Source organism: Gorilla gorilla, chromosome 6 (assembly GCF_029281585.2).
Source record: "Gorilla gorilla gorilla isolate KB3781 chromosome 6, NHGRI_mGorGor1-v2.1_pri, whole genome shotgun sequence".
Classification (NCBI taxonomy): domain Eukaryota; kingdom Metazoa; phylum Chordata; class Mammalia; order Primates; family Hominidae; genus Gorilla; species Gorilla gorilla.
This window is the reverse complement of record NC_073230.2, coordinates 125,493,311-125,516,866: the sequence shown is the minus strand read 5'-3', so window position 1 is coordinate 125,516,866 and position 23,556 is coordinate 125,493,311. Positions and strand designations below refer to the sequence as shown.

Genomic DNA, 23,556 nt, shown 5'->3' with positions numbered 1-23,556 from the left:
GTGTTGTCATGTCTTTCTGGCTTTTCCTGGTTTACTATAACATTGTACGTTCCCCTTATTCCATTTCTTTAGTGTCAGTGGTTCCCATACATTAGTATACTTAAGAAATTTCTGGGGATGCTTGTTAAAATGCAGATTCTTGGGTCTTGAGATTATGAATCAGTGCTCCAAGGGCAGGGTCCAGGCATTTGCACCTCATCCCCTCATTTTGATGCAGCTGGTCTGGGGAGGACACTTTGAGAAACAAGGATACCTTAGGCTTCATTCTCTGCTAGGAGAGCAGATCTGAAAAATGTGACAATCAGATGTGAGTGAGTGTGATAATCGATTACTGTGTTGCCTTTGAAGAGCATGTATGAAAGGCAATATGATGTCCTGGTTAATAGCATGGAGGCTGGGTTCGAATCTCTGCTCATCAGGGTTATCTCATCTAAACTACTAAACCTCTTTGTGCCTAAGTTTCTTATCTGTAAGATGCGGTATGATAGTACCTATATCTTAGGGTTGTTGCTCTGGGCATCAGTTAATTTATGCAAAATGTTTAGGGCACTGCCTGCCACATCAGGAGCTCTGGCCCAGGTGCCTCAACCAGAAGTGGAGAGGTGTTAGTGATGTCAGTAACAGTATTGGGAAGATGGAAGAGATATTTTGGAAAAGGAGAACCTTTTGGCATTCCTGAAATCGTTCCATGTCAGTGACTGCTTATTTTGTATTTTGCCATTAAGCAAGCAAGAAGGATGAGCTCATCTCTAGCAAGTCAATGAGGCTTCTGGAGTTTATTACCATGAGGCACACAGTGACCAAATGTACCCCAGGGAGATGATGCCCCAGCTGATGAGTGCACAGATGTGTCAGAGAAAGTTGCACCAACATTCCATATAAGCCACTCTCTTTGCTTTGGATTAATTCCTTTCCATCTTATTCCTCCTTTCCTTTTGTTTGAAGGTAACCATCGGGTTTCTCCATCTTTTGCTCTTCTTAGGAGGGAGTATGAGTTTTCCTGAGGTTTTTATTACACTTTGAAAATTTAAGCGAAATCTTTCTACACTGATAAAAAGATACCCGTTTCTAGTTTCCATCCTGTTATGCATTGAATTGTGTCCCCTTCAACAAGCTCTGTTGAAGTTCTAATCCCCAGACACTCAGAATGTGACTTTATTTGGATATAGGGTCATTGCAGATGTAGTTAGTGAAGATGAGGTCATACTGGAGTAGGGTGGACCCCTCATCAAATATGACTGGCGTCCTTATATGAAGATGGCCATATGAAAACACTCAGGCAGAAGGCCATTATTGATGGAGGCAGAGTGGAGTTATGTAGCTGCAATCCACAGAATGCCAAACATTGCCAGCAAACCACCAGAAACTAGGAGAGACAAGGAAGGCCTTCCCTATAGGCTTCAGAAAAAGCATAGCCTTGGTGACACCTTGATTTTGGACCTCTAGCTTCCAGAATCATGAAATTTGTCCCCAAGAAATTTCTGTAGCTTTAGGCCATCCAGTTTGTGATTTTTTTTAGGGAAGCCCTAGAAAATGCACACACATTCCCTCACCAAAATGAGCCTCAGGGATAGGATTTGGGATTTCTGGAACATTTTCATACCTCTTTATGCAGCCTGCAGACTTTTTTTTTTTTTTTTTTTTTTTTGTGACAGAGTCTCATTCTTGTTGCCCAGTCTGAAGTGCAATGGTGCGATCTTTGCTCACTGCAACCTCTGCCTCCCAGGTTCAAGCAATTCTCCTGCCTCAGCCTCCCAAGTAGCTGGGATTACAGGCATCCGCCACCACACCTGACTAATTTTTTTTATTTTTTATTTTTAGTAGAGTCAGGATTTCACCATGTTGGCGAGGCTGGTCTTGAACTCCTGACCTCAGGTGATCCACCCGCCTCAGGCTCCCAAATTGCTGGGATTACAGGCATGAGCCACCATGCCTGGCCTGCATATTCTTTTTTATGGGGTTCCCACATCGGAATCTAAAACCGCACTGCAGACCAGCTGGCTGTGAGCCGTCTGAGGGAACCCGGAGCCATCTCTCGCGTCTACATGGCCTCACGTGTTCATTATCACAAAAAACATCTAGTGGCAGCTGGCTCAGTACAAAGCAGGCTGTACATATCTTGATTCTTTTTTGTCCTCTGGTGTCAATTTGGTAGCACATGTTGATGTTGAGTGTTACCAAACAAGTGACACTGAACAGTGAACAGTATAAAAATAGGCCACAGAAGGGCCAGCGATAGCATGGATACTGGCTGATTAGTTAGCGAACTTGAACAGAGAGGAGGGATAACTCGGGGCACTGATGTTTGCCATCTTTGAGGAGAAATAACTACAACCCCTCCAAGTGTTGAAAGTTCCGTCCCAGATAGAAAAATCCTACCTTGTTTAATGTATGAAAATCTTATTTTATTCAAACATGCAATTACAGGGATTCATCCAGAGGCCTGGATTCTTCGCTAAATTCTGTGTTTACACTTGGGAGTTTGTTATTCTTCAACCTTCTGGGCGTGTCATGGGACAAATCTGAATGATTGCCACACTAAAGAAAATAAAAGTTCTTTCTTTTCTATCAAAGACACAAGAAACGGAAATGTCTTCATCATTTTCAGTCTACCCATTGGTCTGCGTGCACATTTGTTTGAACTACAGCTTTTTAAACATCATTAGTGTCTTTTCAGTTTCTACAATACACTTCCTCACGGTAGAGGTTGTTTCCTACTCTTCAGCTAAGTTAAACCAGGGTTACTAATAGCTTTCGTCTTACCTCATTTCTGGAATATTTTTTCCTCCAGTGCTTCTAGTCTGTTTACTAAACACACAGAAAATGAATGAAATAAATCTCTGCAGGTTTGAACATTGCTTGGCAAGTGAGGAAAAAGATACACACTAGGGTTCTTGCAAAATCTAGGCAAGGATAATTACAGCCCATTATACAGAATTGTTTGATACACTGTATAATGTGGCTGTCAAGATGCAGTCCCCAACCTCTACAACAGGGTTTTTCTACCTGGACACCATTAACATTTTCGGTCTAATGATTCTTCATTACTGGAGTGTGGGTGGGGGTACTGTCCTGTGCACTGTAGGATGAGTATAAGCATCCCCACTTCTCTACCCAAGTTGAGCCAGAAGCATCCCCCAAATCGTGACAACTAAAACTATCTCCAGACAATGCCAAATATCCCCTGGAAGGGAAGAAAAACTTTCCCTTGACTGAGAACTACCACTCTAGAAAATCGGAATACAATGTAATAAGACACAATTTGAAGTTGAGAAATATTTCTAGCCTAGAATGCTTGTTTATTGCAGGCACTTTTGCCTTGCTGTACTGTGACTTTGTGAGTTCATTCATTTATACAATATTTATGAAGCGTCTACGTTTTGAGGATGGAGTAAGTGAAATGAGGAAACGACCAGGACAAGGTCAATGAGCTGGCCATGGGTAACTGAAAACGGGACAGTGCCTATAAAATAGAGATGGCCTCTGGCTTCTCAGGCTCACTCAGGAATTATTACCAAGGAAGGGTGATTTCCTTCTATGGTGCACTTACTTTTAAGGTAAGAGAGGAAGCCATTTTCGTACTTGCCTCTCTAAATCACTAACCTCTAGAATTCAGACTGGAATCTTGAGTATTTCTCCCAGGACAATTCCTCAAACCCTTTTCTACATCAAGGACTCCCCATTTGCTGTTGATTTTGCCTGGAGCACTCCTTCAGCACTCTGCACTTGGCTCACTCTAAGTTATTCATAATGTTTTAACCTAAATGTTTTTTCTTCAATGACTTCTTTCTAGCCCCTGCCTTCTTTTCTCACCTGGACCTTTTATTTATTTATTTATTTCATCTAGCCTATCACATCCTTATTTAATAGAGTGTGTGTGTATGTGTGTGTGTGGTTATTATTTCTGATACTAGACTCTAAGCTCCCTGGAATGTAGTAGGTAGTAAATTAATATTTGTTGAATAAATGAATGAATTAGTGAATACTGCTATTTACTAAGTTATATTTTTCTCTTTCTCCTGTTTACAAGAACACTAACCTGATAAAATCTCCCAGGGAAAGGAGAATTCTGAATGTGTTATTATCTGGCATAAGAATTAGTGATTGCATTCATTGATTGAATTTATTTATTCTAATCCAGGCATAATTTTGGCAAAAAGGTGAACAAAATGGAAGACAAATTAATTCAATTTTTGCTTGTCATGAAATTTGAGTTAAAACCTACAGATTTTGGCATAGCTCTGCCCGTGGAGATGATGATTTCCTTAAGAATGTTTAGGTGGTCTGGAATTCAAACGCCTTCATGTTTACCTTCAGAATCATATGGCTGGGGTGTTAAGTGATGGAATTAAAATCATGCAGGGGCCTAAATGCTAAACTTTATATGAGTCAGAGAGAAACAAACTCTTTACAGCTAGGTAATGGGAAAATTTGACTCTAAGTAACAGTGTTTCTGCCCTGTAGCTCTTAGTCATCTGATCCTATTGCTCACAGATGGGCTGTTAAAAAACAAAAACAAAACAAAACAAACGATAGAAATGGGGCCATGTGAACTAGGTGAATTTGACAACTGTCAGCACTCAGAAAGTCTGAGCACTTTTTATTTAGCTAGACCTTCTTAAGGCCACTGCTCTAACTAAAGTTGCAAGTAATTATGCACTTCTCTGTCATGTGAACTAAGATGAATTGGCTGGTTGCAAAAACAAAACAAAACAAAACAAAAAAACAAAACCAAACCCAAACCTGAAAGTTTGTAGCCAACTTTGGAACTGATTTTCTGATCCATCTTAGAACAGATACAGCCAATTTGGTGGCAAGGATGATTAGAGGGAAGACCACAGAGTTCTGAGCCCAGATCAGAATGGGAAATGAACTCCAACTCTTGATCTTCTTCAGTACCAAATATTTATTTGTGGTCCTTTTGCATTCAGCATGCCATCTGTTGATAGCTCAGTATTTCAAAGATGATTTAATTAAATACCACAGTCTGTATATTAACAGTGAGGATGTCGACTGGTAAAACCTAGGAAGAGGGTAATAAAAATACTACTGATGAGAGGTCTTCCACTGTCTCTTTGTGTGGGCTTTCTGTACTCTTACAGGCTTCAACTCTTGTATGAATACTGGTCAACTGGAATCTCGGAATTTTATAAATAAAGGCAACTTAGAGATTGTCTGTTTCTGCCTCTTGATTTTATAGATGAAGAAACTACAGTCCAGAGTGTAAGTGCCTTTTCCAAGGCCCAATATAACCCTGGAGGTCCATGTTCAAGAAAGGACTGAAATTCAGTCCTTCATTCTGAGGCTCAGTTTCCTTGTCTGCTCTGAGGAGGGACTGGTATCTTCTCAGTAACCTAAGGTCTCTTTTCTGTGCCAGGAGCTGGAGAAAGAATGATGTCTGCCTGTCCCTGGGCCCTGTGAAGATGTCTGTGGCCACTGGCACTTTGGGAATTTTGCTGCATGATTTGGAAAAAAACTAGTGCATGTTGTCAGCTTCATTCCTAGTATGTCTAAGCCATGAACTCAGGTGGGAAAAGGGGGAGGGGGATGATACTCTGGTGTTCTAACTGGCTAAGCTTCCTCTTGGGAAGAATTAAAAATAAACAGGCAAAGGAAAGGAAGGAACCACAGAGCTGGATTACATAAGTGATATGAGATTTGTGCTATGTACGAAGTATATCTCATGTAGTTGCTAAAGCAGTGTGCAAGAAAGAATTTTTTGTAATAGAAATTTGAGTGACAAATATATTCCAGTAAAAATGCCAAGGACCTCCCCAGATGAGGACCTAGTGAAATGATAACTACCCCACTGTGGCCCTTAAGGTCCTGAAAGTCTTGTCATGATAAAGTGTTTAATTATTAAGAAATTCTGAGAGTCTAAACCAGACCCAATTTTAGCTATACATTAGCAGCACCTGAGAGCCTTAAAAAAAGAATACAGAGTTCTGGGCCCCACCACAGACCAATTAAATCAGAATTTCTAGGGTTGGGGTGTTTAAAACAGTGTTTTTTAATGTTCCCCAGATGATTTGCAGCCAGGGTGAAGAACCACTGGTCTAAATTCACAGAACAGCCAGCTTTCACAGAGACCACACTCTTTCATGAGTTTCTATCACAATAGGGGTTTATACAAGCTGCAAAACTGTGTGAATATGCAATGTGTAGGAGGGAGTGGATGGGCAGGCTTGCCATACAGATAATGCTTCATGCTGACCTTTTGGTATATACAATGCATGCCTTTTGCAGTGTTCTATTTTTCAATGTTTACCACTTGCATTTTCAACCACTGATTGAAACAACGCCACATCAATTCCTCTTTGCCCCTAAACAAACCAAGTATCCTGCTGGCATAGGGGAAAGTGTTCATATGTATGTCTATGTTGAATTATGAGGCTGTGTGTGAAGGCTGTTATGCGCCAGTTAAACTATAACTGTAGAGGCAGAAGGATTTGAGAAGTTATATAGACAAATAAGGAATTTAACACATGACTATTACAAAATAACCTCTGGTGACACATTCCTGGGATTAGCCACTCTTATTACTTGGAAGATCTTCTCTCATGTCACCTAACACTTTTTTTTTTTTTTTTTTTTTTTTGAGGCAGGCTCTCACTCGGTTGCCCAGGCTGTCATGCAGTGGCACAATCATGGCTCACTGCAGCCTCGACTTCCTGGGCTCAAGCAATCTTCCCACCTCTTGGCCCCCCAAGTAGCTGAGACTACAGGTGCATGCCATCATGCCTGGCTAATTTTTGTATTTTTTTGTAGACATGAGGTTTCATCATGTTGTCCAGGCTGGTCTCAAGCTTCTGGGCTCAAGTCATCTATCCACCTTGGCCTCCCAAAGTGCTGGGATTACAGGAGTGAGCCACTGTGCTCAGCCTACCTAACACTTTTCTAAATAAAAAGCTAAGTGTGCTAGCCTTTCCTCTTATTTCTTATCTTGAATGGTAATTGCGTCTGAGCAGAGCTTTTCTTGTAAGTCTCATACTAACCTGACAATAACCAAAGGTAATTGTCATTCCATGTTTCCTTCCAACCCTTCCAATAAATCACCTACACGAAACAGTCCCTCCTCAGCCTTACCTTGGGTTTCCTCTTGGCTCCTTATTCCTTTCCTTTTGCTCTTCCCTAGGGCTTCTCCAGAATCTCTACCTCCCTCTTAAGATCAAAGCAGGAACCTATTCTGAATGAGTCTAACCAATAGCAGAAGAGGTAGAGAATCTTGTATGTGACATTCCTTGAAATATTTCATTGTGCTTCTTTTAAATTATCATTAAATTATTTAGATGCTTAATTTTCTGGAACAATTGACAGATCTAGTTTGAGTCCCCACTTACTCAAGGAGGTACGGCATGTGGATTCATCTATGGGTGTGTTTACAATAGTGACTCAACCTGGAGACCTTGGCCCCTTGGAACTGTGGAATTATTACAAGGGGGGTTTCCATATCCATTATACTCACCAGGCATCTTGGTTTTCCACATCACAGGCTCCCACAAAAATGACAGCTCTATCCTGATATCTTCTTGTTTTTATATGCTTACCTATGTGTTGCCTACTTAACATATCTGTTTTATTTCAAGTCTTTTAACATCATCTTACTTTGTATTAAACTTTATCTTATTTTTATGGGCTATTTTAATTTGTCTAAGTCACTTTGCTATTATTTTCATCACAAATGTTAACAAGATCATTGCAATTGGTGTCATTTTTAAGTTGAGAGTCCTCTTAACTTGTTCATGCAAGTTTCTGATAAAATATTAAGTGTGCTATGACTGTGATTCTGGCTGTATGTTAGATACCAAGTTACACCCCAAATCCACAATGCACCTCATCATTCTTTTTTGATGGCTACTTCCTAGTTCTATCTATTCTCAACTGAATAATGATCTTGGTATTTTACACTTAGCCTGTTGATAGGAAAGCTATTTGGAGTCAAATTGATGAGTCTTATATTATTACAGTAAAATCATCTCTTACTATAGGAGGCAAAAGAAGGAAACATATCTGGGAAAAGAGCTGACGTTCATTTCACTTGGCACAGACACTAATAATGGAATTAATGGTGTCTGACTCTTTCAGAGTCATTAATGTGTTGTTATTGTTGTTGTTTTTCTTTTTCCTGAAAAGAGATCTGAGATCTATGAGAAACCACTTCTGAGGCAAAGAGAAATTTCTGTGCTATTGGAATAGCGGGTTAACAGTTATCACCTCCCAGCACACAAAATCTCAGAGCTCTGTGTATTTGCATCTAGAAGCAGTAAAGCCAAAGAGAAGGAAGCAGAGGCTTCGGTTTCTCAAAGCTGTGGCCTTGTCCAGGGTTGGGAGGTTTTGGATTTTTCTTTCGGGCCATTCCCTGATCTAGTCATTCCTCTCAATCTTGCCATAGTGCAGGGATAGATGGGGGATTCAACAGGCAGTCCTTTCACCCCTCCCTTGCCAGGGGAGTTCTCCTGTAGCCAGAGACCCACCCCTAGCCTCCACACTCTGGACTTAAGGGCAACGCCAAACAGCAGCAGATGGTATATTTTGGCATTCTAGGAATTTGCCTGTCCTGTCTGCCAGACACCTAGGAGATTAGCCTTATCCTCCATGACCCCAGGAGATCATCTGGATGCCACAGCTTGCTTACTGGAAGGTTTAGGAGGATATATTTGTGTCCTCCTCAACCTGAAGACTTAAAAAAAAAGTCTAAATAACAAATATTTTAAATATACACACATATTAGAATGAGTTTTCTCTTCACCTAAGTAAATAGACTAAATGTTTTTGAATTTATTTATTAAGTTCTTGAATTTTTTTTTCCAACAAGGTTTTCAAATATGGCCAATAGGGACAAAAGTGGCAAAGGAAGAAAGACACTCAATAATGTAATCCCAGTGTCTTTTCATTCAAAGCACACATTAACTTACTTTAAAAAGAATTTCAGAGTGTCAACTGAATTCAGCATCTATTTTCTGATGTCTGACTCTGCATGGGGCACTGGGCAGCCACAGAAGTGAGGATGCCATGGCTCTGCTTGAAGGATACACAGGCACAAAGTGGGGTGAGAAGGAAGGGAGAGGAGAGAGGACACTGAAGGACAGTGACGCAGAATAGTTGGAAGGCTTTGATGAATGCCACAGCAGAGATAAAAACAAAGGATGGTGGGGGCAAGGAGAAGAGATGCTGATTCTGAGGAGGCCCAGATGTCAGAAGCAAGCTCCAGCGCATGACTGAGGTCTGTCAGGCAGGCTGTGGTACGGCAGGACTCATGATGTGCTCCGTGCCTGGTGCAGGGCTGGTGCTTCCCAAATATTGGTTGAATGCCTGATATGGTTTGGCTGTGTCCCCACCCAAATCTCATCTTGAATTGTAGTTCCCATAATTTTCCCATTTTGTGGGAGATAATTGAATCATGGTGGCGGTTCCCCCATACTGTTCTTGTGGTAGTGATAAGTCCCACGAAATCTGATGCTTTTATAAGAGGTTTCCCCTTTTGATTGGCTCTCAATTCTGTCTTGTCTGCCACCATGTAAGATGTGACTTTCACCTTCCTCCATGATTGTGAAGCCTCCCCAGGCATGTGGAACTGTGAGTCCATTAAACCTCTTTTTTTAAATACATCACCCAATCCCGGATATGTCTTTATCAGCAGTGTGAAAACAGACTAATATAATGCCCTTTCTGGGACAGTACATTATATGAGAATGACTCTTATTCCTAGCTTTAGACCTAGAGAAATAGAGGGACTTACCCAAAATAGTTTGGTGAATTTGTGGTTATTAATCGTTTTAGACAATTTCTCTTCCTACTAAAAAGCCTCGCTCTCAAGAACAAGCAAGGAAGAGAGAGATCTGTGAAGCTAACCAAAATAATTAGTGGTGAAATCTAATGAACGCAATTCCACTTCCTTGACATATTTTGGTATGCCCATTTCCAGCCATATATTACTTCTAAGAAGATAGAAAAGATATACAGTGAACCATGATTGCTGAGACATTTTAATTGTTCTTCTTAGAGATTAATGGTGCCTTGTAAAATGCACTATTAAATCTGCTTCTTCCTTCTGGCATTTGTTTTTGAGAACAAATACGTAATTACTAGGGAGGAAGTCTCAGAGAAACGATTTGCCATATTCCATAGGCATTTCTCCTACCAACATAAAACTCAGGTTTTTCTCAATTGTTTCCTGCTTTTACAATGTATTGGTGTGGTCCCACAAATGTCTGTAGAAATTGAGCAGGCAAATTGAGAACCTTAAAAGGAGCTGTTTAGTGCAAAGTACCTGTCAGGACCTGCTTCCTTTCCTCATGCTTACCCCTCCCCGTATATCCAGACAGAATCAGCCCCACCCCAGGGTCTCTGGCCAACTTGGGTGATCAGGGGCACTTTAAAGACTTAAGCGATTCAACCTTATCCACCACTGCAATGTGTCTGGTTCTATTTCTAGTCACTGGAAGTTCTACTCTAGTTCTACTCTGGCCACACCTGCCCTATGTACCCCATTTCTGGTCTTTGGGGCTTAATCCTCCCTGCCCAGCATCCACATTCCTTGAAGCCTGGGGTTTTACATTGGTCCTTCTCCTTCCTCAAACCACTTGCCAAGATCTAGGGTCTGATCCTAGAAGCTCAGACCTGTCACTCCCAACAGAGATCATGTCTGGAATCACCATAAGCTGCTCACCCAGTGTGAGGACACTGTCATCTCTTTCCATATTGTGGCCACACCAATGGCTTCTGGGATCATGACTTATTACAGAGAGGCACTGGAGGACAGTGGTTAAGAATCCGGGCTTTGGAGTTTCACTACCTGGGTTCAAACCCTAACTCTACCACTTCCTGCCTGTGTTGTTCTGGCAATCTGCTAAGCCTGAGTTTCCTTATCTGCAAAAGGAATATGATGGTGATAATAATAATAGTACCCATCTCATAGGGCCATTGGAGGTGTCAGTAAAATGATCTTTGTCACCCAGTCAGCCTATAGGGAGTGCTGGAAGAAGCACCCCATCTCCTGTCTCACTCCCACTTGCACAAACCCCCTTGATTTGCCCCATTGCACCGAGAGCCCTTTAAAGGGGATATCTCATCAGACATGGTTCTGACAAGCGCAGGATGCAGCTTTTCAAAACTTCACTTTTAAATTGCTGTGAGACAGAATATTAAGCACATATGTACACCCTCAAAAGTTATTTAAATCTTCTTGAAAGTAAAAACTTTTGGTTTTTTAATTGCCAGCACAGCTAATGAGGATTAAGAGGAAATGGTTGTGTCTTTAAGAATATGTAGTTCCCCTGCCATGAAATAATGACCAACAAGAGACATGACTCCCTTTTTAATGGCTTTTTTTCTGGCCTAAAAAGCCCTCTGTGGGTCGCTGTGGCCTACAAAGAGACAAATGCCTTTGCTGGACAAGGAAGGCCCTGCTGATCTGGCTTCTGCTAGTATCCCTGGCTCTGGCCACATTGATCCACTGCTGGTGCCCAGAACAGGCCATGACCCGTCAAGGCTCTGGTTGCTCCTGTTGCTCCCTTTGCTGGGACCCTGTTCCTGGTAAACATATGTTCGGCTTTGGAGACTGCTGAGAACTCTCTTGTTTGTGGTTGACTGTGGCCTGTCCTTTGATTACATGACCTCACTCAGGTTTGTTTACATGTCTGTTGCCCCACTAAGCCCTAAACTCTTCGGAGACAAGGGTTATAATTTAACTACTCAGTCCACACCTGAGCCTGATTGGGTCATCACACATGGAAGCACCACGCACATAAATGGTTGTTGGGAGTTGTGGAGCTGGGATATGAGATATCGCAGCCCAGTCCAGCATGGAGCAAGTGGCAGGACAGAGAGAACGGTGCTCTTGTTACTTTTTTCCTTTGCTTCTTGTCCTCCCAGTCTCCTACTTTCTCACTGCTTGGGCTCAGCTTCTTTTTTTAGTCATTGCAAATAAGAAAATGTAATTGTGTTTGACATCTGCACCATGCATGAGATGACCCACTGCCATATCTAGACACAACTTACCTTTTTAAATAAAATCATCACAACATCCTTGCTGGGATCAGGAGAAGTTTATACACTGAATGCAGCTTTTTAAAACGTCACCTTTAAATTGCTATGAGATAGAATATTAGGCACATATGTACAACATCAAAACTTAAGTCTCTTTGAAAATAAAAGCGTCTGGTTCTTAATGGCCAGCCCAACTAATGATGGTTAAAGGGAAACTTGGTTGTGTCTTTAGGAATATGTACTTCCCCTGCCATGAAATAATGACCAACAAGAGACATCTTCTCGAGGTTCAATAAAGAAAACAAGATGTATTTCATATCTGAAACATCAACATAGTTCCCATGAAAGGCAGGAAATTTGTATTCTGTGCAGGTGTAATTCTGTTCTACCAACTAATTCCCTTGGTAGTTGCATAGCCTGTGGATCATGCAGATTTCCTTTAAGGCAAAATTAAAAACACTTCCCCCACCCTAAACAATGGTTTATGTGCAAGCATGCCATTTTATGTTTCCTGGACTAACTGAAAAATAGTTTAAACTATTTTAAACATTTACATCTTTTACTGAGTAGCTGAGAAAATATGTGATGGAAGGATGTCAGTCTCATTAACCCTGTGTTTCAGAGAAAGAAAGATCTGAGGGATGAGTAGATTGGAACATAAGGGATCCTCTTTAAGTTAGGGTGCAGTTTAACGGCTGTGATAAAAGGCAGCAGATGGGTGACATTAGAGAAAGGAATCAGGGAAAGGCCTGACATGCCTGGAATGTAGAAATTTTGCCTATTCTGCTAGAAAATAGCGTGAGTAGGGACTTCCAGTATATTCCAGGTATAGGAATCAGAGACAGGCCATTGCCAATTCATTTGTGACAATATTGTTTTTTTCCTCTAAATGGGACACTTCTGAGCATGCCTGGATGCTATTACTTGCGGCTGAGTAGTGCTGGCTAGTCTGTATGAGACAACCTAGAATATATGGTCACCCCATTCCTAGGTCACTCTGAGGCTCTAAACTTGCAGTTGGCTTTAAGCCCAAGTAGCCTGAAGGGATGGAGAACCATTGAGCAAGTTGATTTGGGAGCCCTCCACAGTGTTTCAAAACTCTCTGGCAGGGTTTTAAATGGCCTAACCTGCAAGTATTCTACTGGCAGGGAAAACATCTACAACTTTGCTGTGTATCTTATTTGCTCTCTTCAGGTAGAATCAACCAGGGTGTGTATCTTTAAGCCAACCTTGGGTACAGTCATTTCTAAATCTGACTTCACAGTGTAATCATTTGAAGAATGATCATTTGAAACTCTGAAAAAGACAGACACTCAGGCTCCACCTCTAGATATTCTAATTTAATATATCTGGGCCGGGCGCAGTGGCTCACGCCTGTAATCCCAGCACTTTGAGAGGCCGAGGCGAGCAGATCACAAGGTCAGGAGATTGAGACCATCCTGGCTAACACGGTGACACCCCGTCTCTACTAAAAAATAGAAAAAATTAGCCAGCCGTGGTGGCGGGCGCCTGTAGTCCCAGCTACTTGGGAGGCTGAGGCAGGAGAATGGCGTGAACCCAGGAGATGGAGCTTGCAGTGAGCCGAGATCATGCCACTGCACTACAGCCTGGGTGACAGAGAGAGACATCGTCTCAAAAAAAAAAAAAAATATATATATATATATATATATATCTGAGGTGGGCCCAGGCATCTGTATTTGTAAACATTCCTCTGATTCTTTTGACACCTAGCCAAATTTGATAGTGCTTTTGGGTTTATAAAGAGGCTATGGGGTTTTAAAAAGGCTGCAAATTTCCATTTTTATTTTTATTTTTTTGTGATGGAGTCTCACTCTGTCGCCCAGGCTGGAGTTCAGTGGCTTGATCTTGGCACACTGTAACTTCTGCCTCCCGGGTTAAAGCGATTCTCGTGCCTCAGCCACCAAAGTAGCTGGGACTACAGGTGCATGCCACCATGCCCAGCTAATCTTTTGTATTTTTAGTAGAGACAGGGTTTCACCATGTTGGCCAGGCTGGTCTCAAACTCCTGACCTCAGTTGATCCGCCTGCCTTGGCCTCCCAATCAAGGTTTCAATAGAAGGATTAGAAGTTGAGAGCCAGTATGTGAGGAGAGGATATTAGAGAGGAATTGAAATATTTTCTACAATTTAATTACAATTTTTTATGAGACCAAAACAGAAGCAAATTGCCTAAAAATATATATTCCTATTTTGCCTTGTTTATTTGCCCAGAAACAATTTTAAGGTTTATAAATGACGTGTTGTTTGGACCAAAGATATAAAGATAGAAGATTTTAACAGACAGTAGAATTTGGTAAAGGAATCCATCAAAAGTTTGTGAAGGAATCTGCATAAAGAAAGTCAAGGAGATAGCTACAAACTCTATGTAGGCAGCATTTATATCCTGGCTAAAACAATTAGCCGGGAATTGTGGCACATCCCTGTGGTCCCAGTTACTCAGGAGTCGCTTGAGCCCAGGAGGTTGAGGCTACAGTGAGCCATGATTGTGCCATTGCACTCCAGCCGGGGCAACAGAGCAAGATTTTGTCTCAAAAGAAATAAATAAAGAAATAAAAGAAACACAAAATAGTTTGCCCAAAATATTTTTGGGGCGTTCATTTTATTTTATTTTATTTTATTTTATTTCTTGAGACGGAGTCTCGCCGTGTCACCAGGCTGGAGTGCAGTGGCGCAATCTTGGCTCACTGCAATCTTGGCCTCCTGGGTTCAAGCCATTCTCCTGCCTCAGCTTCCCCAGTAGCTGGGATTAAACACGTGCTACCACACCCAGCTAATTTTTGTATTTTTCATAGAGATGGGGTTTCACCGTGTTGGCCAGGATGATCTTGCTCTCCTAACCTCATGATCCACCAATCTTGACCTCCCAAAGTGCTGGGATTACAGGAGTGAGTCACTGCGCCCAGCCTTTTTGGGGCATTTATTAACTGCTTTTAGACAAACAATTTTGCTCCCTATATATAAGCTCAAATCTCATGGACTACTGAGGAAGATAAATCTATGGGCCTAATATTTTCGATCACTTCTTCCTCCTTAGTGTCCAGTGGGACTAGAACGCTTTCTAGTTGAAAGAGATCATGAAAGCATTAGGCCATTATGCTGAAACCACACCTGATCTGATTACTTCATGCATGCCTTTTCCTGACTGCTAAAGAAAAAGAATTTTGTGTCAGTCTTTACTTTAGAATCACCACATTCAAGTTTTAGAGAAGAAAGTTACAAAAGTTGCAAATATTTGTTTTCTAATCTTGGCACAATCCTCTTGCACTACAACAGGTTGCCTCTGAGCATCTATGTGTTAGGCATAATTTCTAGGGGCTGAGAGGGTCTTTTTTAGAAAGTTGTTTTAAAACAAGTATAGTTTGCAAATCTTTTTCTCTAGGGCCTCAGATTATGGTAAAGAAGATAATAAATACGCAAGGTCTCCACGGTGTGGAAGAAGAGTGTGTGTATCTTGGAATAAACCATTTTTGTATGAAGACAGCAGCCCTCAACTTTCCCCACAGCCAGGGGGATTATGGAAGGTCCAACCCCGCAGGTGAGTGCACATAGCCCTGTCCTCCTAGAGACCAGCTGTTTCTGGTCATTCCATCACAAAGAGTTATGTTTAAAAGTAGGGCAAACTAAAAAGCAGTTTCATTTGGAATACGAAAGTGTCTGTTATTTTATGGACTTGAGTGGGCAGGATACACAAACAGGTGGTTTTTCAAATTACTGGACTTTCCAGATGCAGCTCACTATTGCAGCTGTTCCTACTTTCAACCCCTTAAAAGTGTAGCCAACCCTGCCGTTAATTGAAAGAATATCCCACATCATGAAGCTTTTCATAATTCAAGGGTACTTGGTGCACCTTGCCTTAAATTTTAATAAATAATATGAAATCGTGTTCAGTTAAAACCGAAGTTTTTTGATTGCAGTTAATAGACGGAGGAGGGAAAAGACTCTTTTAGTAAGCATTTAAAATGTATATAATTTTGGGTTGAACCTGAAAGCATTTCATATGCTTAAGAATGAATAATAGCTGCCATTTTGGTATCATCCTTTGCTCGGTATTCTGAGAACAATTTCCCACTAAAGATGATCATAATGCAATTTTACAAGCTGAGGATTCTGAATTCCACGCATGACTTCATACATGGTAGGATATCAATCACCAACTTGTGAAGCTATCTCCTAAACAAATATACAAGCAAAATTAATACTAATGCCAACAGAAAAAGATATTAACATGGTGCCGAGACAATCTGATCTTTTAAACCTAATGCTAGACAACGAGTTAGTGGGTGCAGCGCACCAGCATGGCACATGTATACATATGTAACTAACCTGCACATTGTGCGCATGTACCCTAAAACTTAAAGTATAATAATAACAAAAAATAAATCTTATGCTTTGATTAGATGTATGTCAAAAAATAATAATTTCATAAATGACTGTTATACTGATATTAATCACCAATTGCTCTAGAATGCTTTCAAGTTGAAAGGGATCACGGAGGCATTAAACCATTGTACTAAAACCAAAACTGATCTGATTATCATGTGCGTGCATTTTCTTGACTGTTAAAGAAAAATTTGTGTCTGTGCATATTTAAGAATCATTACATTCCAATTTTAGAAAAGCAAGTTATGAATCATATTTCTGTTTTTCAACAAAGACCTCCTTTCAGATGTCCTGATTTGTCTCAGTGCTAACAGAATCATCTAAACACATTTTTCCTCTCATGACAATAGTCCATGGTGAATCACATAATCTTATCTATTCTTCCTTAATGATACATTTCAAAATACTCACTTTGGGCAGTAACTATGTAAAAAGATGGATAACATTTTAAACTTGTTAGCCCTTAATTTCTATTAATATTACAAAAGAGGAATTGGAGGCCAGCCTGGTAACCATGATGATCCCTTCAAATTCTAAAATTCTGTCATTTTGTGCATGTATGTTTTGATCCCCAATGCCACTTCGCATTGTCTTCATTTCACATCTGGACCATGATGCAATTACATCTGAACTCTTTTCTGCTCAACTAGACTGGCTACTTTTCATTACCTTCTGTACCTTCACCAGAGTCATTTTACAAAAACGTCACCTTCATTATACCACACCGATGCTTGCAGTCATTTATGGCTGTCCACTGCTGACATGATGTCCAAACTTATCATGAGTGCTGGATTTAGAGACTCCGCATTTTACTATGATCAGCCTTTTCACCTTTATCACCTACCACTCTGCCACATGAAATCTCAAATCCCAGTCTGATTGAGCTACTACAACTCCCCTGTGGGAGACATTCTTGTCTCCATGCCTGGCTCGTTTAGAATGCCTTCCTGTGCTTTTGCCCCAGCTATTTGTAATCCATCTGTCCTCCACGACCCAATTCAAACTGCACCTCCTTCATACCATTCTCCATTAAACCATCTGCAATACATCCTCCTTCTCTGACCCTGCTATCCTTTCCACGGCTGGGTCTCCCTAACACTTCATATTGATACCATTCCCTATTTAAAAACCTTTTCATTATGCAATATTCAACACTACTGTATTTACTTTTGATTTCTTATCATATATATTATATTTGGTCTGTTTCCAAAATGATGAGAAGGCTTACAGTAGAGACCACATAAGACAGTATGTCAGTTAAAAGGGGGAAGTGAAAATACAGAACCATACGTGGGAGAGAATAAGGAACATGAATTAATGAAAGTTAAAATCCAGCTATAGATTTGAAACTGCTTCCTGGCAGTCAAGGCAAAAAAAAAAAAAGGAAAAAGGACCAGTTTCCATGTAGCAGTGACTTACTATTTTGGCTGTATGTATGTATTTTTTTAAAACACTTTTTACCTGTGTGCATGTTGTCTCACTAACTGTAATCTTTGTGATTGCTAGGATTTATTGTAGGAATTACATAGCAAAACATCTAATCTAGCATATTGCATGGGTTTAATAAATAAATTAATTGATGGCTAATTTTATCAGAATTATAGATTTGAAGCCATTTTATTTATCTAGAAAATCAAAATAAGTACATAATAAACATGTGAATAACAATGTGAACAAAAGAAGACACAGAAATCTCAGAGGGAGAATGAAGGGTTTGAGTTTGTGACCACTTTAATTAAAGGAAATTTTAAAAAGTATTCACAAGCTACTTAATATTTTTGGGTAAATGTCTATATTTGGGTAAATTGTCTCATAATGTAGAGCAGCAAGCTTTTAGTAAGATGAGAAATTAATTTTATTGGAACTGGATTGTATACTATAATGTGTGTCATTATTACTAGTAAAATAGGTGATAATGCTGCACGTTCTTGAATATAAATTCATGCCACACATGAGTTTTCTTTCCTCTCCAGAAATGAAACTAGGGTTTCATTTCTTCTCTAGAGTTTTGTTGTTGTTTTCTTTAACTTGGCAAGGGGATGCTTTTACAATGCAGAGAACCCCCTAATCTGGCACTGTCCAATAGAGATTTCTGTGCTGATGGAAATGTTCTATGTCTGTGCCACTAGCTTTACCTGTTGCACACTCACAATGTGGCTAGTGTGACTAAGGAACTGAATTTTAAATTTTACTTGATATTAATTACTTGAAATTTAAATGGAAACACAAATGGCTAGTGATTACCATATTGGACAGAGCAGCTTTTACAGGGCTGCTTGCTTTTAGGACCAACTTTTCCTTACTTGATTGGGTACCTTTAACAGTAGATTCCACTGTTTCTTTCTTATGATGTGAAGTTTTAAGCTACCATGCATTAGCAGTAAAGCTTTGGGTGCTTTTAAGAAGCACCCAAAATTATTGTCATGATTTTTTAAAGAAGTCTATGTTGTTGGCCAGGTGTAGTGGCTCACGCCTGTAATCCCAACACTTTGGGAGGCCAAGACCAGTGGATCACTTGAGGTCAGGAGTTCAAGACCAGCCTGGCCAACATGGTGAAACCCCGTCTCCACTAAAAATACAAATATTAACCCGGCATGGTGGCGTGCACTTGTAGTCCCAACTACTCAGGAGGCTGAGACAGAAGAATTGCTTGAACCTGGGAGGTGGAGGTTGCAGTGATCCCAGATCATGCCACTGCACTCCAGCCTGGGTGACAGAGTGAGACTCCGTCTCAATAAATAAATAAATAAATAAATAAATAAATAAATAAATATAAAAATAAAAAAAGTCTATGTTGTTGAAAGTAAAATTTAGGGAAATTTATTATTTACTGTCATGGAAACTTGGAGAGAATCATCCCTGTTTCTGTTATTTTGTTTGTGCTTGGACTTGAGGATACATATTTATAAAATAGGAGTCTCCATAAGATGTAGATAGGACCCTGTTCATCAGCCAGGCACTCTTTGGGCAGAATTTGCATTTGTAGTCTTGGTGTCTCTCTGTAGGGCATTCTATGAAGTCCCCTCTAGGCCAGGCATCTGAGTGAGACTGCCAAATTCTTTTCTAGGTGGATTTTTTGGTATGACTGTCTTGTTTGGCTCACAGTTCTATGAGCAAGTAGTCAGGGTTTGGTTTCTTTAGGCTAGCAGGAGCTTGCTCTAGCTTTTTCTTTTAATTTCTTTAATTTGAGGATCGCCACACTTGCTCTTTGAAATGCTGTTTTGTAAACTGCTATTTCCTCCAAGCCTGTTATGTTTTTTTTCCATCTGTGTTGAAGTCTCTTTTCCCAGTGGGGCCTTTCTTTCTCAACTTAGTCATGCTATGTGTGGAGACCCACATCCACACTGTTGGCCTCTCTGACTCATCCCGGGAGGTTCGCTTGCTCCAGGGAATCTCACTCACAGTGCAGTGGAACAACAGGGAGGATCCAGTGAAGCCAGCCCTCTCTGAAATCTGCCTCTTTTCCTGGCAACTCTCCTTCTTGTTCAAAGCCACATGAGAAGGGTGGGGGTGGGGGAAAACACAAATATCCTCTCCCTTTAAGGTAATGTTTTTAGTAAATAGTTTTTTAGCAATTCTATTTTCTAGTTTATAAGGTACTTTTGTTGCTGTTGCTTTTAAATATTCCATAATCCAGCTAGTCAAAAAAAGCTGCAAATGCTCCAGTTTTCCTTTTTCCTACTCCAGGAAGCCAAGAGAGTCAATTCTGACAGTTTTTTTTTTTCCTTCCAGTTACAGATTAAACTGTTTCCCCTTTTGAAATATATTATTCATGAATGTAAACAGTTTGTGAACTATAGCTCCTCCCATCCATAGATAGCAGGCGTGGTGGGTGGAAATTGCTCATCTGCCTCATTGATTGCTGGGGGTTGTATAGGAGTAGATCTTCACACTGCAGTCCCTGAGCCAGGATTTTTCTTTAGCCCTCCATTTCTCAGAGAAAACCCTCTGCCAAGGATGGCTCTAGCCCATGATATCCCAATCCAGATGTGTTTAGGCAATAAATTCCTCCCACTAGATTGGCTAAAAGGGTCAAAATCTAATAACAATGATAATTTAAAACTGACCACTGAGTCAGATCTAAGTCTGGCCAATAACCCAGTCCAATTATTTTTAATCTCACCAAGCACATCCTGAAAGTATGAAAAGGAACTCCAACCTGATGTGCCATTAGCTCAGGGCAGGCTGACCCAGGTAGCTACGAAAGAAGCAGCTTTCCACATCTAAGTGCAGGTGTCCATAGATAGAAGAAACCAAGAGGCATACATTGTTTTTGGTTTTGTAAATTTGCTTAGTTGTGCACAAGTGACTTGTTAGTCTAGTTAGAGTAACTTTCATATGTATATGAATAAGTACGTATTTTCTTTGTCCTTAGTCCTAGGCATTTCCATCCACTGTAGTATTTTTAAGAAAATCACTTCCCATCGTTTTAGTTGGGGGAACATGCCCATCTTGTATTCTGACTCATCCGCAGCACAAGACCTGACACAATTATCTGACTGTCTTAATGCCACGTGCAGTGGGGACCTGTCACTAGACTTTCAACCTGGGAATGGATAGGAACCATCTCACCGTCCCAAGGAGTATGGGCCGTCTGTTGCTGAGGTCAATAGGTTCATTTGCTAGGATAAAAGTGTAGTTATAGGAACTTCTACAAAACTAACTTTAGCTGAATTTCAGCTAAAGTTGGGGGGAGATGGGGGAAGGGAGATGTAACGTTTCTGCCGACTGCGGGAGCTCCCACACATCAAACCCACAAAACTCTGTGTGTGTGTGTGTGCGTGTAGGGGGCGGGGTGGGGTGTGCGCACACGGCAATGCTAAAGAAGGATGCACGGGCTAACTGCCAGAGGAGAGCTGTCCCAGCCCTTCCCTGTTGGTCGCCTTGGCTTACCTTGACCACGTCATCGTTGAGGTGTTTAGGGTCGCGGTTGACCAGGTCGATCTCCTTGGTGTGCGCGTCGTACACTTGCTTCTCGCTCAGCTCGTCTGCCATGGCCTTGTTGTTGGGCTTGTAGATGTTGCCCTGTTCCCGGATGGGAACGGTGTAGAGATGTCCCTGCAGAGAGCGGAGGGCGGACGGCCAGGAGGGGGAGGGCGGCAACGGCGGTGGGAGGAAAAATGCAAAAAGAAAAACAAGCGATCAGAAGTCAGCCTGGCGGCTGGGGAAACCTCGAGCTCGAAATCGAACTAACCGCTCCGACAGCTACGGCTCCGTGCACAGAAACCGCCTGCGCGCAGCCAGCTTTTTAAGAGGATCTCGCAGAGGACACCACACCCCTCTGTACTCTGCAGGGCGCGCCTGCCTCCCCCGCCCGCCGCCAGGGGTCAGGGCAGGCCCCGCCGTGCGGTCCGAAGGCCCCCGCCCGCGCACGCCCCGGCTCAGCACGCAGGACCCGCAGGACCCGCAGGACCCGCAGGACCTCGGCGGCGAGGGGGCAGCCGCAGGCTTCTCCCGGACTCCCTAAGCCGCGCCGCTCTCGCCCTGAGCGCTTCACCTGTTTCGCGTTCCCGTCCCCGGCCCCTATTACCCCTGCCCCGGTAATCCCTTCCAGCTTTATCTAAGATCCAACAGCAGCCGCCCGACCCGTGGAATGTTCCCTTTATCTCTGCTTCTTGGCCGCGTCCCCCTCGCACCTGCCCGCGCCCCCCACCCTGCCTCGGCCCTCTCTTGTCCCTCCACTGCTCTCCCTGCTCAATCCGCCGTGATGATCACAATCCCGAAAGTCCCCATTTTTGGCGGAGCCAGGCACCAGACCCCCTAAACGTCCGAGAACTCAGTCTCACCTGCGCAGCTCCCCCGACCCACCCTCAGGGCACTCCCAGGCTGCGGGCGGGTGGCTGAAGGGCAGCTGCGTGTTGGAAGACGAGGTTTCCACACCCGGGCAGAGCTCCAGCGCGTTAGGGCGTTGGAAGTGATGGTGGCAGTTTGGGGAGGGGAGGTCTACCTCTCTCGGAACACCCCTGCCAGACGCCAAGATGCAGAAGGAGTTCTTGAGATGGTTCAAGAACTTTAGAAAGTGCAAACACACCGCGCGCCGCCTGCGGGACCTGCCGGTCTGGGCGCCTGGCGGAGAGTCCCGGGGACTGTCCCCAGGACTCGGGTAAATAACACCTCCACCCTGCACTCCACCTCTTCGAACCCCCAGCAGGCAGGGCCGGACCGCGGGGGTCCCGCGACAAGGGAGCGTCCTAGACCCATCCAGAAAACGCGTCCTGGGCCCAACAGACCCAATCTCAGGACCCCAATCCCCTTTTCCGTGTCCTCCTAGCTCAGGGGCTCCCTAGACCCCCTCTCCATTAGGAAAACATAAAACATTCCTGGCTTCTCTTCACCTCCCCGCCCAGGCCCATTCCTCAGCGGTGCCAACGCCAGAGGAGTGCTCCGAAGTGGAGAGAGGGCTGGGGCCAGGGCAGCAGTCGGGATATTTGGAGAGGCAGATAGCAGAAGCGGACACTCCCCGCGCACCAGAGCCGGCGCGCCCCCACTGATGCCTACCTCCGAGTCTACGTATTTGCCCCCAGACATGCTGGCCCGTGGCTGGATGAAAGCTGTGAGGAGGTTTCCCTGGGCTGTGCTTTAAGGGAACTGAGGAAGGAAGATCTTGTATTGTATGGGGGAAAAAAAGGCGCTGGCGGGGGGCGGTGGCTGGGAGGGAGCCTCCTGGCCGCCCGCCAAAGGTTTGTTCTGCTCGCGGTTGGCCCGGACGTGTGCTGCGCCGGGTCTAGGCACATCCCCAAGGTTCTGGCAGCAGAGGGCGGGGAGCGCCCGCAGCAAGCAGAGAGCGAGTGAGAACGTTTCTCCCGCGCTGGGGTGCTTGGGCAGATTATTTTAAACCTGAGGCAACATTTTCCCTGCTCTGAACCACCGAGAGGCGTCCCGGGGAGAGCGAATGTTTTCGCAGTGCATCATCTCAGCAGGGGTGGAGGGAGCCGACGCGCCTGCAGAGATGCCCAGTATGGGCAACCAAGGCGGCAGAAACAATCCACAATCCTGCCCTGTCCTAAGCCGTCCCTTCCCACCTCCCCCACCCCCCGCCCATCGCCCAAGTTCCATCTCTGCCTTAAGACACATCTGTCTCCCTGTTTCACAGAGGGAGGGATGAAAGACGGCTAGGAACCTTTAGGTACATTTCACATCTAAACTTTGTGGATCCCTTATGGAAGGA

At 42.8% G+C, this 23,556-nt stretch overlaps 1 protein-coding gene across 2 annotated transcripts in view; it reads right to left on the bottom strand.

Annotated features, from left to right (window-relative positions):
* Positions 1–23,348, bottom strand: part of CAV1 (caveolin 1) — a 36,139-nt gene extending 12,791 nt beyond the window's left edge. The window contains exons 1-2 of one of the 2 annotated variants that reach the window (XM_019031045.4): positions 22,887–23,348; positions 21,282–21,446 (exon numbers count right to left, since the gene is read on the bottom strand). In XM_019031045.4, the coding sequence (XP_018886590.1) occupies positions 21,282–21,446; positions 22,887–22,916 (195 nt within the window). In that variant the 5' untranslated portion in view covers positions 22,917–23,348. Of the gene's footprint in view, positions 1–21,281; positions 21,447–21,582; positions 21,610–22,886 lie in introns of those variants that run through there. The other variant, XM_004046089.5, reaches the window with a different exon arrangement.
* Between the last annotated feature and the right edge of the window lie 208 nt (positions 23,349–23,556).